Below are 17606 nucleotides of genomic sequence, written 5' to 3'. Positions count from 1 at the left end.
CAGTTCACAGTGCTCGACGCTGCCACATCTTTTTACAGCTATTTCTCATTTGACCTGCTTGGAAACCCAGTAAGCAGTTAGTGCCAGCCACTTTATGAGGGTGGAAACTGAGACCCGGGAGCTGCCTGCCCTGGGATGAGGAGGGTGGGGGTGCATGGTGAAGCGGCATTGATCCCTGGGCTGTTGGATTCAGAGCTGCTGCCCGTTCCATGTGCCCTGCTCCCTGATGGAGCTGATGGAAGCCAAAGGCATTTTCTCCAGTGATGATGGGAGGATGTCTCCAGAGGATGGGAGAGCGGAGTCCTCACAGGACTTGGGTGGGGTGGGGTCCTGGAGACGCTGACAGACGGGAAATCTCTGACCCTGTAGTTAGTGGCTCTGCCTCAGGTGTCAGAAGTGATCCTGTGCTGGTCTGCACCTGCACCCTGCGATGCCCTCACCCTGCAACACCTGCACCCTGCAATGTCCTCACCCCGCAACACCTGCACCCTGCAATGTCCTCACCCTGCAACACCTGTACCCTGCAATGCCCTCACCCCGCAACACCATCACCCTGTGATGCCCTCACCCCGCAACACCTGCACCCTGTGATGCCCTCACCCCGCAACACCTGCACCCTGCGATGCCCTCACCCCGCAACACCTGCACCCTGCAATGCCCTCACCCCACAACACCGTCACCCTGCGATGCCCTCACCCCACAACACCTGCACCCTGCGATGCCCTCACCCCGCAACACCGTCACCCTGCGATGCCCTCACCCCGCAACACCTGCACTCTGCGATGCCCTCACCCCGCAACACCATCACCCTGTGATGCCCTCACCCCGCAACACCTGCACCCTGCAATGCCTTCACCCCGCAACACCTGCACCCTGCAATGCCCTCACCCCACAGCACTGTCACCCTGCGATGCCCTCACCCCGCAACACCTGCACTCTGTGATGCCCTCACCCCGCAACACCTGCACTCTGCGATGCCCTCACCCCGCAACACCGTCACCCTGCGATGCCCTCACACCGCAACACCTGCACCCTGCGATGCCCTCACCCTGCAACACCTGCACCCAGCTCAACCTGGCAGGGGACTGGAGGTGCTGGCAGGGGTTGTTGATTACTCTCTTTTCTCCCTTTCCAGACTCAGTGGAGGAAGCTGAGACTGAGCAGCCCCAGGAACAAGGTGGGTTCTGCTGGTGCCTCAGGCTTCCTCTGGTTGTGAGCTTGGCCTTGGGGTAACGCCGGGGGAGGTAACAGAGCTGAGCACGCGGTGGGCATTGGGTGTGGCTGCCACCCCTCTGTGGGTGTGGGCTGCGGGCTTGAGGGAGGGCGCCTGAGGTGGGCCCAAATCTCCCATTCACTGCGGCGCTGGAGGCTGTGGGGGCTGCACTTCCGGTGAACATGCCAGCCCCTGCCTGGTCCCTGACCAAGGCAGTCCTTTCTACTGCCTGGGCCCACGTGTGGCTGTGGGTTCCTTTCTCATGACCTGGAGAAGCTGCAGCTTGCCCTCTGCTCTGCCTCAGAGAGGTGAGGCCACTCTGCCCTCATGGGGTGGCTGGATTCAGAGCCTTAGGTTACAGCGGTCTCAACTGAGGTCCCGAAAGGGTCTGCTCCTTCCTGAGGGGCTGATTCAGGGAGAGACCCCCCATCTCCCCTCTACGGCTCTGTCTTGCCTGCACACAGGGTCTGTGTGGGGAGAGCCTGGAGATGTGAACACAGTTCCCCTTGGGGTCAAGGGCCCTCAGAAATTCCCTGGGAATGGAATCCATCCAAGCACATTTGGGATACAGGCAGGAGGTCCCAGAGGAGGCCCGAAGCTGGTGGGGAAGGGAAGGCTGTTGTTGGCTTGCCTGGGGCAGGGGGTGGTTCCACAGGCTGTCCAAGTCCCTGGAGCAAAGGGTAGCAGCTGGGAGGGGCCGTTCACCTCTGCTGGGCGGGAGATTTCTTAGCTCATCTAGTGTAGTCAAGTCAGACATTTGCCCCTAAACCATATTAAATATTTTTTATTCCAAGGCTTTACAGATGAATAAGGAGACAGTTTGTATTAAAAATATTTTTTACATGTGAGGTTGAAACAGAGAGTCTGTTTAAATCGAGATTCTTTCCTTCCCAGTAACGTCTCCTTTCCTCCCAGTTTTCCGACAGGAAGCGCGCTTGTTTGCTCACCTCTGGGAGGGGGTTTGGCTGGGAATGCGCTGAAGCCAGCCGGTGCCAGGGGACTGTGCGGGCAGCCTGGCCTGTGTTAACCCTGTAGGAACCCAGGGCGTCAGGTTTTTAGACCACCTAAGGTGAAGGTGGCCACAGGGGTCTGGAAGCTTTCCCATGCTTCCTGCAGGGATGGTCCCTTTCCCTGCATGGAGCTGGGCACATGCGTACAGCATCCCTGCCCTCTGCCAGGGGTGGCTTTACCAACTTTGCATAGCGGCTTTGGAGCAGATCAATAGCTCTGACTGGTTGTTGAGGATTTCATGGGTTCCTGCACTCCACTGGGGGGCCCAATATGCTGACAAAAATTACATTAGTGGTTGTAGCGCTGCGCACACTTGGGTCCAATTAAGTGGCTTTGATTCTTTTTTTAATTTAATTTAATTTTTTTTTTTTGAGTCAGGGTCTCACTTTGTTACCCAGGCTGGTCTCGAACTCCTGGGCTCAAGCAATCCTCCTGCCTCAGCCTTCCAAAGTGCTGGGACTACAGGCATAAGCCACTATGCCCGGCCTTAAGTGGCTTTGATTCTAAAGGGAAAGATGCCTTTAGATGCCTTTAGAATCTCCGAGGAACACTGAGCTGACGCATAGACTCTCCTGAAACTATGCTGTCAAATGGGCGAAGGAGGAGAACGGGGGGATTGGCAAGCTGGTGGGGCAGTATTGTCTGAAGAGTGCTGCGCCAGGGACACAGAGGAGGCCAGGGATGTGGGGACCCTGCCTCCAGTGGACCCAGGACTCACATCTGGACCCTAATCTGTCTAGGTGTTTTTGTGACTTGCAGAAATACGTCTACCTTGCCTGAGCCCGGAGCCGCAGGAGACCCTGCAGAAGGTGAAGAATGTTCTGGAACAATGCAAGACCTGCGCAGGCTGCCCCCAGGAGCCAGCGTCCTGGGATCTCCATGCGGCATCCAGCAATGAGAGCTTGCAGGACCTGGAGAAGCCCTCCTTCTGCTTGGAAGCTGAGGACGACTGGGCGGACCCAGAGACCCTGAGCTCGCTGCTGCTATTCCTGAACGCTCCCGAGTACAAGGCTGGCTTCCGTGGCCTGTATGACGTGGCACTGCCGTGGCTGAGCACTGTGTTCTGCAGCTTCAGCGATGAGGAGGAGGTGACTGGGCGCCTGGCACAGGCCCGGGGCACAGCCAAGAAGGCCGGCCTCCTCATGGCCCTGGCCAGACTGTGCTTCCTCCTGGGGCGGCTGTGCAGCAGGAGACTCAAGCTGTCCCAGGCCCGGGTGTACTTTGAGGAAGCGCTGGGGGCCCTGGAGGGCCGCTTTGGAGACCTGTTCCTGGTGGTGGCCGTGTATGCCAACCTGGCCAGCATTTACCGGAAGCAGAAGAACCGGGAGAAGTGTGCACAGGTGGTGCCCAGAGCCATGGCCCTGCTCCTGGGCACGCCCGGCCACATCTGCAGCACCGAGGCGGAGGGGGAGCTCCTGCAGCTGGCACTGCGGTGGGCGGTGGGCGGCCAGAGCCTGCAGGCCGAGGCCCGGGCCTGCTTCCTGCTGGCCAGGCACCACGTGCACCTCAAGCAGCCCGAGGAGGCGCTGCCCTTCCTGGAGAGGCTGCTGCTTTTGCACAGGGACTCGGGAGCCCCGGCGGCTTCATGGCCCACGGACTGCTCCCTGCTCCTGGCTGACATCTACAGCCGCAAGTGCCTGCCCCACCTGGTGCTGGGCTGTGTCAAGGTGGCCTCGTTGCGGACACGGGGCTCACTGGCCAGCTCGCTGAGGAGCGTGGACTTGGTGCTCCGGAACGCCCCCCAGCCCCACGGCCTCCCTGCCCAGACTTCCCACTACCTCAGGCAAGCGCTGGCCTCCCTGACCCCAGGCACGGGCCAGCCACTGCGTGGCCCCCTCTGCGCCAGCCTGGCCCAGCTGTACAGCCACCACGGGTGCCACGGCCCGGCCATCACCTTCATGACACAGGCGGTGGAAGCCAGTGCCGGAGTCCATGCCATTGTGGACCGTGTGGTGGCTCTGGCCTGGCTGCATGTGCTGCATAGGCAGAGCCCGGTGGCCCTGGACATCCTGCAGTCTGTCCAGGATGCGGGGGTGGCCAGCGAGGACCAGGAGGGCGTGATTGCCAACATGGTGGCCGTGGCCCTGAAGAGGACCGGCCGGACGAGGCAGGCAGCCGAGGGCTACTACCGCGCCCTGCAGGCGGCTCAGGGCCTGGGCCAGCGGAGGAACCAGGCAGTGGTGCTAGCCAACTTCGGGGCTCTGTGCCTGCACGTGGGTGCCAGCAGGCTGGCGCAGCACTACCTCCTGGAGGCTGTGCGGCTGTTCTCGACGCTGCCTCGCGGGGAGTGTGGCCGGGACTTCACCCACGTGCTCCTGCAGCTGGGCCACCTGTGCACCCGCCAGGGCCCCGCCCAGCAGGGCAAGGGCTACTACGAGTGGGCCCTTCTGGTCGCCGTGGAGACGGGCCACGTGGAAAGTGAGTGACCCGGTCCCTCCTGCATGCCTTCCGGGGCCACTCGGGGTTAGGGCACACCTGGGGTTTGTGATTCAGACGCAAGTGGTGGTTTTTCCACCATCAAAAATGCTGAGTCGTGGCAAACAGCAGATGCTGGCAAGCACCCTGGAGACAGGCGGTTCCCACGCAGGGCCAGGCCCTCTGTGCCCTATCGGGGGAGCCAGCTCTTTCCGGTTTGCCCAGGGACTGTCCTACCTTGAGTCCTGCATGCTGGGAATCCCTATGGTCCGGGTAGAGGGGCGATGGGTCACCCAAGACGTAGCCCGGGCAGCAAAGCAGGATCCGCTGAGCTGGGCCTCGGGGCCCCTCCTCAAGCCAGGCCCTGACGCCTGTTATCTGCTTGGCATCTCGACAGCCCTGTGCACCTGACATCCCACTTCACAGAAGACACGAGGGCGGGTGGTTACCCAAAGCCGCTGAGCAGTTTGTGCAAAAGCAGCTTGCTGTGCAAAGTGTGCCAGGCCCCACCCACAAATGGGGCTTGTGGGGTCCTGGGGTGGCGGGGCTGAGCGTGGGAAAGTGACCTTCGGTCCAAAGAAGCCACAAAAGGGTGAGTGTCGTGATGGCGGGGCAGCTCTTGGCCCCGTGTTAGGGAAGTCTCTTTAGTCTGGGACCAGAGGGTTGAGAGGATTTAGACAAGTACTAGGTGGTGGGTGAGGGGCTGGTGGTGTACCTGTGTGAAGGCCCGGGGTGAGGGAATGGGGGTGAGTAAGCAGGGGTGTAAGCAGGGGCGAGTGAGCTTGGGGGTGAGTGAGTGAAAATGTAAGCAGGGATGAGTGAACGGGAGTGTGAACGGGGGTGAGTAAGCAGAGCCTCTGCAGGGAGGTGCAGAGTTGGGAGTGAGTGGGTTGGGTGCTGGATGGTAAGAAGCTCTGCTGGGGAGCTAAGCAGGGCCTGAGGCCTCAGGCTGTGGCTAAATCCTTTTCCTAAAATCACTGGGGAGCCACCAAGTGCTATAGAATACTCACTGCAGCTGCGAGCAGTGAACAGACAGTAGGTGGGCAGGGCTGCTGCGATCTAGGCTGCAGGGTGTAGATGGAGGAAGCTGAGTCCGGGGAAATGGCCAGGACCTGGGGTACCGTTGTGGGTCCCCTCTGCCCTGCAGTGCTTTGTCCATCTTCCCTGGATGGATATCCCGGCATATTGAGACCACTCAGAGGTGCCTCCTGTGGCCTGGCTCAGAGCCCCAGGGCTGTGGCCAAATCTGCCCATTTCTCAGCCCAGGCCTGGCACCCGCTCCTGGCCCTGGGAGGGACGAGTTTTCAGAAAGGATGTGAGGGGTCCTGGTCCTACATATCGGCTCGAGGAGGGGTGGGAGGGTTCAGACCCAGGAGTCTTCCCCAGGGGTATTCTCTGACTAGAAGGGGACCTTTGGGACCTCCAGGAGTCCAGGAGGAACTCAGCGCCCCAGCCCCCACTGTGGCCTCCGGTGGGTCCTGGCCACATTAGCCAGTGGCACCTCCTTCTACGAGGCCCTCCCCCAGGGTGGGATTCAGACTTGGAAACACAGGATAGGGGCCAAGGGTCATGCTTCCCTCTCCCCAAACAGCCCAGGAGACCCAGGGCAGGCTGGTACCCCACATGCTTACTTGGGGTCATTTTCGAGTCACTCTCGGTAGTCTGTCTTTCTGGAATTGGCCGCTGCATCTGGATGATCTGACTTCGTGTACAATTGTTCAGAGTTTTCACGGAATCCTTTTATTTCTGTCAGGTCGGCAATCATGTCCCCTCTTCATTTCTGATTTTAGAAACGTGGGGCTTTATGTGTTGATTTATTTTTAATAGAGATGGGGTGTCAGCACGTTGCCCAGGCTGGCCTCGAGTGCTGGCCTCAAGCGATCCTCCCACCTCGGCCTCACAGGGTGCTGGGATTACAGGCGTGAGCCACGGTGCTCGGTCTCTGACTTTCGTCATTTCTGTCCTGTCTTTCTTTTCTTGGTCAGTCTGGTGAAAGATTTATCAACTTTATTAGTATTTTCAAAAAAACAGCCTTGGGTTCTGTTGCTTGTCTGAAGTGTTTCTCCGTTCTCTCTATTTTGCTTCACACATTCCACATTCTAACGTCTGTTATTTTCTTCCTTTTACTTGCTTTGGGTTTAGTTCATTCTTCTGTTTCTTGTTTCTCAAGGTGGGAGTTTAGGGTTTTTTGGTTTTGTTTTGTTTTGTTTGAGACAGAGTCTTGCTCTGTCACCCAGGCTGCAGTGCGGTGGTGCAATCTCGGCTCACTGCAACCTCCGTCTCCCTGGTTGAACCGATTCTCTTGCCTCAGCCTCCTGAGTAGCTGGGACTACAGGCGCATGCCACCACGCCAGGCTAATTTTTGTATTTTTAGTAGAGACGGGGTTTCGCCATGTTGGCCTGGCTGGTCTCAAACTCCTGACCTAGTGATCCACCCACTTTGGCCTCCCAAAGTGCTGGGATTACAGGTGTGAGCCACCGTGCCCAGCCAAGTTAGGTTTTTGATTTGACATTTCCCTTTGAGCACTGTCTTACCTGCATCTTGGAATTTTTTGATATGCTGTGCTTTTTTTTTCTTCTTAGACAGCATTTTGCTCTGTTGCCCAGGTTGGAATACAATGGTGTAATCTCAGCTCATTGCAGCCTCTAACCAGGTTCAAGCCATTATCATGCCTCAGCCTCCCGAGTAGCTGCGATTACAGACATGTGCCATCACACCTGGCTAATTTTTGTATTTTTTGTAGAGACAGGGTTTCACCATGTTGCCCAGGCTGGTTTTGAACTCCTGGACTCAAGTGATCCTCCTGCCTCGGCCTCCCACAGTGCCGGATGACAGGTGTGAGCCACCGCGCCCGGCCCCTGCTGTGCTTCCGTGTTCATTCTTCTCCAGTTAGTTTCAGTTCCCTGATGATCTCTTCTTTGACTCGCTGGTTGTTTAGGAGTGTGTAATTTCCACGTATTTTTGAATTCTCCAAATTGTCTTCACTGTTGATTTCCAGTTTCATGTCCGTGCCGCTGAAGATCACCTCTGCTTTGCTCTCAGGCCTTTTCCACTCACTGAGGCACGTTCTGTGGCCTGGCATGTGGTCTGTCTTGGGGGCTCTCCCGTGGGCGCTTGAGAGGACTGTGTATTCTGCTGTTGTTCTCGATGTCCATTTGGTGTACCTGGTTCCTGGTGTCAATCTCTGACGTGTTTCTGACACTAGAAAGTCAGAAGCTTTCCACTGTTCCCAGCACCCTGGCTTTGGGAGAGGCCGGGAAGCCAGTGGGTTTGGAGCCTGGCTGCCTGGGAGGAGGACAGGCGTAGGAACTCCAGGGGCCGGCTTTGAACCTCATTCCCCCAACATGATGCTGTGTGTGGCAGACATGACGCTTGGCTTTGGTCTCTCAGGGTTCCATCTGCGACAAGCGCTGTTTGTGCGCCCAGCCTCGTCAGCTCGGGCTGAAGGCAGCCACGGTCCTGGCCAGAGGGGCTTTGTGAAGCAGAAACAGACGGCCCGGTACAGGGGCAGGGCCTGGCCAGGACCTCAGCCCTGGGGGTTGTAGAGAAGGCTGGCGCTCTCCCAAGCTGTCCCCATGTCACGGTGTCCTCAGCGGCTACCCTTGCATGGGCTCCAGGCCTGTCTGCGCTCAGTCTCCTGCCTATGCAGTCCCGGCTCACGGAGGCATGGAGGAGGCAAACACACCACAGGGGCCTCCGAGCCCGGCCAGCCTCGCTGCAGTGCTGGGGGCTGACGTCTTCCTTTTTGTCTTCCGCCCAGGCCAGCTGAGGGCCGTCCAGCGGCTGTGCCACTTCTACAGCGCCATCATGCCCAGCGAGGCCCAGTGTGTCATCTACCATGAGCTCCAGCTCTCCCTGGCCTGCAGGGTGGCCGACAAGGTGCTGGAGGGACAGCTCCTGGAGACCATCAGCCAGCTGTACCTGTCCCTGGGCACCGAGCGGTGAGGGCTGGTTCCGCGGTGTCAGGGGGCCGGGGCGCGGTGGAGCGGGGCAGGGTGGGGCACAGGGAAGCGGGCCCAGGGCCCCAGCAGCGCTCTCCTTGGGGTCATTTGTTTCGTTGGCATCGGATGCTCTGAGCTGGCGGGCCTCGGGTCGACCCAGGGCTGCATCTGGAGAAGACACAGGCCGTGTCTGGGAGCCGGGGGAGATGGAGCACGCCCCTCCTGCCACGGGACAGCATGATGCCTGGTTCCCTCAGGATGTCCTTCATCCTTTCCGCACCGCACTTGTTCATCCCGGTCCTCCTAACAGTCTGGGAAGGGCAGGACAGTGCGCACACAAGAGGGCGGTTCCCAGACCCCACATTCAAAATTCACCTGTCACCAGACTCATGGGAAGAGGCAGGCTGGTTCCAGGACGTGGAGCACTCATTCTGACACCTGTGTCTCATGCCAGGGCCTATAAATCCGCTCTGGACTACACCAAACGGAGTCTGGGGATTTTCATCGACCTCCAGAAGAAAGAGAAGGAGGCGCATGCCTGGCTGCAAGCAGGAAAGATCTATTACATCCTGCGGCAGAGTGAGCTGGTGGACCTGTACATCCAGGTGAGCGGCGAGGACGCAGGAGGGCCCTGCACAGGCTCACTCTCCATCCACCCGTCCGTCCGTCCATCCGTCCATCATCCATCCACTCATGTGTCCATTCATCCATTTACCTGTTCATTCTACCATCCATCCGTCCGTCCATCCATCGTCCATCCACTCATGTGTCCATTCATCCATTACCTGTTCATCCTACCATCCATCCATCCATCCGTCCATCATCCATCCACTCATGTGTCCATTCATCCATTTACCTGTTCATTCTACCATCCATCCGTCCGTCCATCCATCGTCCATCCACTCATGTGTCCATTCATCCATTACCTGTTCATCCTACCATCCATCCATCCATCCGTCCATCATCCATCCACTCATGTGTCCATTCATCCATTTACCTGTTCATCCTACCATCCATCCGTCCATCATCCATCCACTCACCTGTTCATCCCTTCATCTATCATCCATCCATCTTTCCATCCATCCTTCCATCATCCATCTATCCTTCCATCATCCATCCATCTTTCCATTATCCATCCATTCACCTGTTCATCCTTCCATCTATCCATCCATCATCCATCTATCCATCTCTTCGTCCATTCATCCGTCCATCATCCATCCACCCATCCATCCATTCATCCACCCATCCAACCATTCATTCATCCCTCCATTTATTTATCTGTCAGTCCATTTGTTTATTCATCCATCCATCCATCCATCTCTCCATCCATCCATACATAGATACACACATCATTCCACCCACCTATCCATCCATCCATCCATCCATTCATGCATCCATCTATTCACATATCCATCCACTCATCTGCCCATCCATCCATCCATCCATCCATCCATCCATACAAAATACATCTGCTTATCCACTCATCCATTCGTCCATCCATCTACTCATTCCAAAGCCACTGCTGAGCATCTGCTGTATGCCTTTCCCCTCCTTCCCACTGGTTCCCTCATATCCTCCCCAGATGCCCAGCATCTTCTCCCTGAGGGCAGAGGCATGGGCCGCTCACAGGCCCAGCACCTGCTGGTATACAGCACATGCTCAAATAATGTGTCCACTCAGTTAACACACAGAAGAACTTGCTCCAAGCAACACATGGCACATCTCCCTACAAAATGCATCTATCATAACAGCTATTTTCAGAGGCTTTCCCAAACACAGCGTGATTTGGAACAAATTGGGAAGCCCATGAGCCTGGTGAGGCTTTCATTTTTGAGCACCTGCTGTATACCTCCTTGAGCTGAGGAGAAGGATCAAGAGCTCATGGCCAAGAGGAGACCAGGCCCACCCACGAACACTCTTGATGTGGGGCCATGAGCTGTGGCAGGGATGTGGCAGCACAGAAAGGAGCAGGGGCCGGGCTCCCAGTAGTCTGGAGGCCCAGAGGCTGGCGTGAGTGCAGGGGGAGTGGGCTAGGCCTAGCCCTGGGGGCAGGATTCACAGGTGCGGAGGCCCAGGCACGGGTGGGAGCCTAGCACTGTCTGGGAACAGCAAGCAGTGGGGTCTGGCCAGGTCACAGGCAGGTCACAGGCAGGGCTAGACTGCTCAGCCATGCACTCAGCAGGCATTTGTGGAGCACCTGCTGGGGGCCAGGAGTGGCAGGAGGCCCTGAACGCTGCAGAGAAGCCCGTGGCTTGGTCCCTGGCCTTGTGGAGCTGACCTTCCTGGTGGGAGAGACAGGCGACCCTGATTAGCTAGACACCTGCTCAGGGTTCGTAGGGGAAGGACCGGGACAGAGGGGCAGGATGTGTGGGAGCCCTGAAGACACCGGGGCAGAGAGTGCCGAGGTCAGCATGTTGGGATGGGTTGGAGGCTGGCTCTGGGCTCCGTCCCCAGCTCCTGGGCTGCAGCTGCACAGGCACCTCCTGGCACTCAGCTGCATCCGGTGATTGTCCTCGTGCCAGCGGTGGCAGCAGCCCCAGCACACAGGGTCTGAAGAGGCTGAGGTGCACCTACAGTCTGTGACAGGGAGAGGCTGGTGAGGGAGTCTCACCTGGGTGGGCGTGGCCACCTCGCCAGGTGTGGGTCTTGAGGGACCTTCCGCCTCCTTGCAGGTGGCACAGAATGTGGCCCTGTACACAGGCGACCCCAGCCTGGGCCTGGAGCTGTTCGAGGCGGCTGGAGACATCTTCTTCAATGGGGCCTGGGAGCGGGAGAAAGCCGTGTCCTTCTACCGGGTGAGCTGGCCTGTGGGTTGATGCGGGTTGGCCTTGGGGGCACCGTGGGGGCCGAGGCACAGGTGTGGCAGGGCAGAGGCCTCCCACGTGGAGTCAGGGCCGCCCATGCATGTGCTTAGTTTCCTAGCGGTTTCACCGGGAGAGATATTGACTGCGCACCCCCCCGGATCAAACGCCCGGGCCCTGGACACAGCAGCGGGCTTTCCCTTCACCCGATGATCTCAAGCAGCCATGGTGGGAAGTCCTGTCCCCATCTCCCAGATGAGGAAACTGAGGCTTAGAGAGGCACGGGGACGTGTCACAGGACACACAGCATGTCAGTGGGAGACCCAGGGACAGGGTCCAGGTCTGCAGGCACCACGAAGCGGGGACGGCTTCTCCCTTCCTCTGAGCTCATGGCGTGGCTCAGACCTGGGCACAGATAAGGGTGGTGTTCTTAGAGCAGAGAGGAGTGCTGGGTGCCCTCAGCCAGACCCCCGGTGCCCAGGCGGGAGGGGCTGGTCCGAGGCTGAGGGCATGGCTGGATGGGCCTCAGGTGACCCTTCAGCCCCCAGCTTGGGTGTCTGAACCGCCCTTTCTCTCAGATCACAGAGCCGTGTTGAGGCCCACGGGTAGCTGGGGCGTGGGAAACTCCAAGCGCGTGTTTGGGTTCTGAGGAGGGCGATGGGCATTTGGGTGCGGGAAGCCTGACCCCACCTGCCTGTGTGGTAGGACCGGGCCCTGCCCCTGGCAGTGACGACGGGCAACCGCAAGGCGGAGCTGCGGCTGTGTAACAAGCTGGTGGCACTGCTGGCCACGCTGGAGGAGCCCCAGGAGGGCCTGGAGTTCGCCCACATGGCCCTAGCACTCAGCATCACCCTGGGTAAGCCCCGGATCCCGCGCTGCCGGGACCCACACCTTGCCAGGGCGCAGCCTGCAGGTCTGCAGGGCAGGAGCTGACCCAGCTGCCGCATTCTCCGATCTCCTGTCCAGGCAGGCAGATCTGCCCAGCTGGCTCCCCCGTCCGGCCCTGGGCACAGCCAGAGGTCTCTCACGCAGTGTAGAGCTCCCTGCCTGGCTGAGCTCTGCTTCCTCTGCCTCTTCCCCCTGCCGACCATAAGGGTTGCCCAGTGTGCCCTGCCTTCCAGACACTCCAGGCATCTGGTCAGTCCCTGAATGTGCTAGGCAGAGTGGCCATGGCCTCATATGCACTGATTGGTCACTTTCTCTTGTGCCCTTCCCACCTTCATCACACAGTTCTCTGGCTGAGGAAATCCCAGTTCCCCTTCCAGCAGCCAGTCCCTTAATGCCAGGCATCCCTGGTGCTGTGCCAGGGTCGTCTGTCCTCCTCCAGAGAGGGAGCCCTGAGCTGGCTGCATGCCCTAGAGACTTGTGCCCCACAGCCTGGCACACAGTAGGTGTGCAGCCGTGTGGGAATGCATTGAATGCAGGCTCCACGACCCTTGCCCTGGAAAGGGGAGGATGCCAGAGACAGCCCGGGTGGGCTTGCGCATTTTCGGGGGCACCTGGGGTTCAGGCATGCAGCGACTCCCCAGCGCCGGGGGCTCTGATCATGACACACCCAGGAAGAGTTGAATGTCACGTCTGTGGGTTGCCTGGAGCCCTGGTGTTCGGGAGTGTCTGGGCTACACGCCTTTTGGACTCTCCTGGTTGAAAGCAGTGGGCAGAGGCAGGCGGCTGTGTGTAGGCACAGAGCTGGGCCATCCAAAGCCTCACAGTAGACAGGGGCAGGACTTATTAGTTATGCTTTGCAGATGGGAAAAGTGAGTCTGGAAGCCCAGAGGAACTGTCCGGGGCTGTCCGGGTGACCGCAGGTGCCTGGAGGCGGGTCAGGTGCTGCCGGGGTCTGCATGCCTGCTCCTGAGGGGCCTGTGCCCTGCCTGCCCCAGGGAGCCCTGTTCTCACACTTGCCCCCTCGGCCTGCCCTCCAGGGGACCGGCTGAACGAGCGGGTGGCCTACCACCGGCTGGCCGCCCTGCATCACCGGCTGGGCCGCGGCGAGCTGGCGGAGCACTTCTACCTCAAGGCCCTGTCGCTCTGCAACTCGCCGCTGGAGTTCGACGAGGAGACCCTCTACTACGTGAAGGTGTACCTGGTGCTCGGTGACATCATATTCTATGACCTGAAGGTGGGTGGGGAGGGGCAGGGCTGAGGGGCTCCCGGCCCCCTTGGAGTGGGATCTCCACCCAGACCCCAGCGGCCTGGGTTCCAGCCTTCCTTAGGAATGGCCCAGTGGCCTCCCTGGAGCTCTGCGCCCGGCTGGAGGAACCGACAAGGTTAGCAGACACAACCCAGCTCCCGAGCTGGCCAGGCCCCGCCCTCAAGAGCTCAGCCTCAGCCGGAGAGGCTGACACGTGAGCAGCCTCCTCTTTACCCACTGGCAGCCACTGGGTAAAGAAAAGGGATTGTAGTCATGGGGGCCCTCCTGGAGGAGGTGACACCAAATCTGAATCTTGACAGTCAAATGTCAAGTTGCAGTTAACAAAGGAAATGGGGTAGGGAGAAAGACATTTGGGGGATGGCATTATCCTCACATTGTATCTGCTATGCAAGATCCACCCCAAATTCCATCGCCTCCTCTAGAAAGCCTACCCAGGGTGCCAGTTTGTACTGAGCAACTCCTTTCTGGAGTCTCGAGACACCTTGAATCTTCATATCACCCAGGCAGGGTGGGGCGGGGTGGATGTCTTACCATCTTGCCTCACAGACAGGGAAACCCCAGCTCAGGGTGGGTGCAGTGGGGTGGAGCCCCAACAGCCAGGCTGAGGCTTTGCTGGGTCAGCGCTGGGACCTGTGTTCCCTCTGCTCCCAGCCCTGCAGGGGTGAGAGCTGGGACCAGCTGGTTCGAGACCTGGGGTGTCTCCACCCCCCTGCCCTGCAGGCACCTGCCCCCCTCAGCATCGCTCCTGTGCCGCATCAGTGCTCCTTGTGGGATGAGGGGCCAGGGTGCTCCAGTCCAGGGACTGAGCTCTTGGGGGCCTTAAAACAACTTAAGAAGGTGGGGCAGCCCTAAGACCCCACCCTGTATCCCCCCCACAGGCCTGGGGCTGCCCGGAAGGCCCCCACCCAGTGCTGGCGACACCTGGTGGTCAGAAGTCGTCCCTGTGGCCTCCCAAGTCCCAGCCAGACAGGGAGGTGCCAGGCAGCAGGCCCAGAGGGACACTGCTCTCCGCTCACGAGCTGACCTGGGACCCAGGGGACGGGCCTCCCAGAAGGGCCCTTTATCTCTCTTGGTCACGCCCGCCGCCCACTCCACCCACCCAGGAGGAAGGGAAGGGCCTAGTCATCCCTGAGAGGCAGAGGTCCGCAGCTGGGGTCGAGGGGCAGAGGCCTCCTTCACCTCCTTCCCATGCACAGCCCTCTGGGCCTTATCGTGACTGTGCTGTCAGCGCAAGCCAGTGTCCCCCAAGGAAGCCCCCTCAGAATTCCCCCAGGGCAGCTGTCTTTCCAAGTCCACACCCTCCTCCTGTGTAGGAGACGCTGAACCCTGGGCCCAGAGGGGTGGGAGAGAAAGCCAGGCTGGATGGGGCCTGGAAGGCTGGCAGAGAGGCAGAGCTAAACAGGCATCTTTGCCGACTGCCTCTGAAATGGGGTCACTCATGAGAGTGAGCCCTGGAATAGGGTGGATTGGGTGTGCCCTGCCACCCACCAGCTGCTGCACACACCACAGGCACACGCAAATGCACACATACACACCGGCACATGTGTGCATACAGGCACAGGCACACACAGGCACACACACACAGGCACACGTGTGCAGACAGGCACACGCACACACACACAAGCACAGGCACACAAACACAGGCGCTGGCACACACACACAGGTACACGCGCACACAGGCACAGGCACACACATAGGTACACGCACACACAGAGGCACAGGCACACACAGGGACACGCAAATGTGCACAGGCACACACAGGCACATACACACGGGGACATGCACACACAAATGCACACAGGCACACACAGGCACATATACACACAGGCACATGCACACATACATACACACACAGGCACTTGCACACACAGGCACACGCACACACAGGCACATGCACACAGGCACACGCACACACAAACACATGCACACACACAAGGCACTTGCACACACAGGCACAGGCACACACGCGCACACACACAGGTACAGGCACACACAGGGACTCGCAAATATGCACAGGCACACACACATACACATGCACACACACAGGCACACACATGGGGACATGCACACACAAATGCACACAGGCACACGCACACACACACAGGCTCATGCACACAGGCGCACACACACACAGTCTCATGCACACACAGGCATGCACACAGGCACACACAGTTGCACACACAGGCACATGCACACACAGGCATGCACACACAGGCACACACAGTTGCACACATGCACAGGCACACACAGGCACACGCACACAGGCATGCACACACAGGCACACAGGCGCACACACAGGCACATGCACACACAGGCACACACAGGGGAGTCCGGGGCCTCCCGGGCTCCCCACAGGCTCCCAGGCTTCCCTCTGCCACAGCCCTGGCCACCCTGTGCGGTCAGTTTTCACTCCCAGGTCCCGCAGACTGGTAGCAGGGATATTAGGCTCAGCCGTGCACCCGGCAGAGTCCAGTGTCGGGTGGGGTGGGGGTGTTGGATGCGCCTCTGCTCCGTGTGTGGGCGCGCAGTGAGGGGATAAACGGGCTCTGCATCTTGGACTTTGTCCTTGGCCCTGGGAGCTGTCTTGAGATGGTAAAGGGGGCTGGGCCAGGCATGGGTCTTAGAGAGGTCCCTTGGGTGACCCCCATGTGGAGGAGGCACCTGGGGAGAAGTTGGGTGGGGGATGGGAGGGTCAAGGAGGAGGTCTGGGAGGCCACGTCCCAACCCAGGGATGGTGAGTTTAAGCCAAAGATGCATCTAAAATGGTAGCAGAGGCCTGGGGAGTCACTCTCTGTCCCTATTTCAGAGAAGAGTCCCAGAGATGACACCTGTGAGATACTTTTGCACCTGCACGTGGAAGGGCCTGGAAATGGTCATTGTGGACAGGGGTCAGAGGGAAGCCTGGGTCACTCAACAACGCTGTGCCCCTGCTGTGGCTGGGAGCCACGGGTCCCGCATAGGACTCTCAGAGCAGACAGGATCCACCCCAACCACAGCCCACGGGGAAAGCAGTCACTGCCTGCAGAGAGGGCAGGGCTGGGGCAGGAGGCTCAGGGCGGCTCCGGTGTAGGGACAGTCAGGAAGGCTTCCAGCGGGTGTCAGGGCCTGCAGCAGTGGAGCTTCACAGGCTTCAGGGCTCCTGGGGTGAGCCGGTGCTGGCGGGACATGATGGACAGACCTGGAGACAGGAATGGCCTCTGGGGAGACGGGCTTCAAGTCCCCTTTTGGCTGAGCATGGCCTGTCCCCTTCAGGACCCATTTGACGCGGCTGGGTATTACCAGCTGGCACTGGCGGCCGCCGTGGACCTGGGCAACAAGAAGGCACAGCTGAAGATCTACACGCGGCTGGCCACCATCTACCACAACTTCCTCCTGGACCGCGAGAAGTCGCTCTTCTTCTACCAGAAGGCCAGGACCTTCGCCACGGAGCTCAACATCCGCAGGGTCAATCTGCCTCCGCTGCCACTCTGCGGGTGGGCCCCCTGGCTGGCCCCCAGCCACCCTCGCTGAGGACAGCGTCCGAGGAAGTGGGTGCTGTGCTGGGGGGGGTGGTCTCCTGCCTCTCCTGGTGTCTCTAGTGGCTCATTTTCTGGGAAACAGAGGCATGAAAGCAGGGGTCAAATAGCAATAAATGGGTTTTTCTTTGCAATAACTTACTGAAGTCACAAAGGCATCCTTCCCTGGCGTGCTTTCTGGGCGTGTCTAGGGGCCAGCTCCCTTCCCCGGGGGCAGCCCTGCTGCTATGTCCTGATCTTGGGTATGAGAAAGACCCTGAGTCCACAGACTTGGGCCAGATCACCATGAGCCTCAGTTTCATTGGTGGCCAGAGGGCAGATGGTGGAGGTGCTCCCTGGGCAGGTGCCTGCTCTGAGCCTTTGCCATAGGTCTTGTGCCGTGCTTGCCTTTAATCCTCAGGCCACTGGGCCCAGAGGTGGGGGCTGCTTGTGCCCCTTTGAAGAAATAGAGGCACAGAGAGGTTAGGTGTCTGTCCCACCGTCACACAGCAGGTAGGGGCCAAGTAGCAGAGCCCAGTGCGCTGACCACACCACCCTACCAGCCTGCTGCCAGG

At 59.3% G+C, this 17606-nt stretch overlaps 1 protein-coding gene across 5 annotated transcripts in view; it reads left to right on the top strand.

Annotated features, from left to right (window-relative positions):
- Positions 1–17194, top strand: part of SH3TC1 (SH3 domain and tetratricopeptide repeats 1) — a 59486-nt gene extending 42292 nt beyond the window's left edge. For 4 of the 5 annotated variants that reach the window (XM_064365505.1, XM_021669507.2, XM_064365506.1 and 1 more), the window contains 7 exons: positions 1136–1177; positions 2984–4642; positions 8401–8581; positions 9036–9186; positions 11254–11376; positions 12088–12238; positions 13308–15341. In XM_064365505.1, coding sequence (XP_064221575.1) covers positions 1136–1177; positions 2984–4642; positions 8401–8581; positions 9036–9186; positions 11254–11376; positions 12088–12238; positions 13308–13528 — 2528 coding nt within the window. In that variant the 3' untranslated portion in view covers positions 13529–15341. Of the gene's footprint in view, positions 1–1135; positions 1178–2983; positions 4643–8400; positions 8582–9035; positions 9187–11253; positions 11377–12087; positions 12239–13307; positions 15342–16789 lie in introns of those variants that run through there. The other variant, XM_021669506.2, reaches the window with a different exon arrangement.
- The last annotated feature ends 412 nt before the right edge of the window (positions 17195–17606 follow it).

This window comes from Aotus nancymaae, unplaced genomic scaffold (genome assembly GCF_030222135.1).
Source record: "Aotus nancymaae isolate 86718 unplaced genomic scaffold, 86718_ANA_hifiasm-v0.15.2.pri h1tg000006l, whole genome shotgun sequence".
Taxonomy (NCBI): Eukaryota; Metazoa; Chordata; class Mammalia; order Primates; family Aotidae; genus Aotus; species Aotus nancymaae.
Note: the sequence above shows the minus strand (reverse complement) of the source record. Positions and strands in the feature narration are given on the sequence as shown.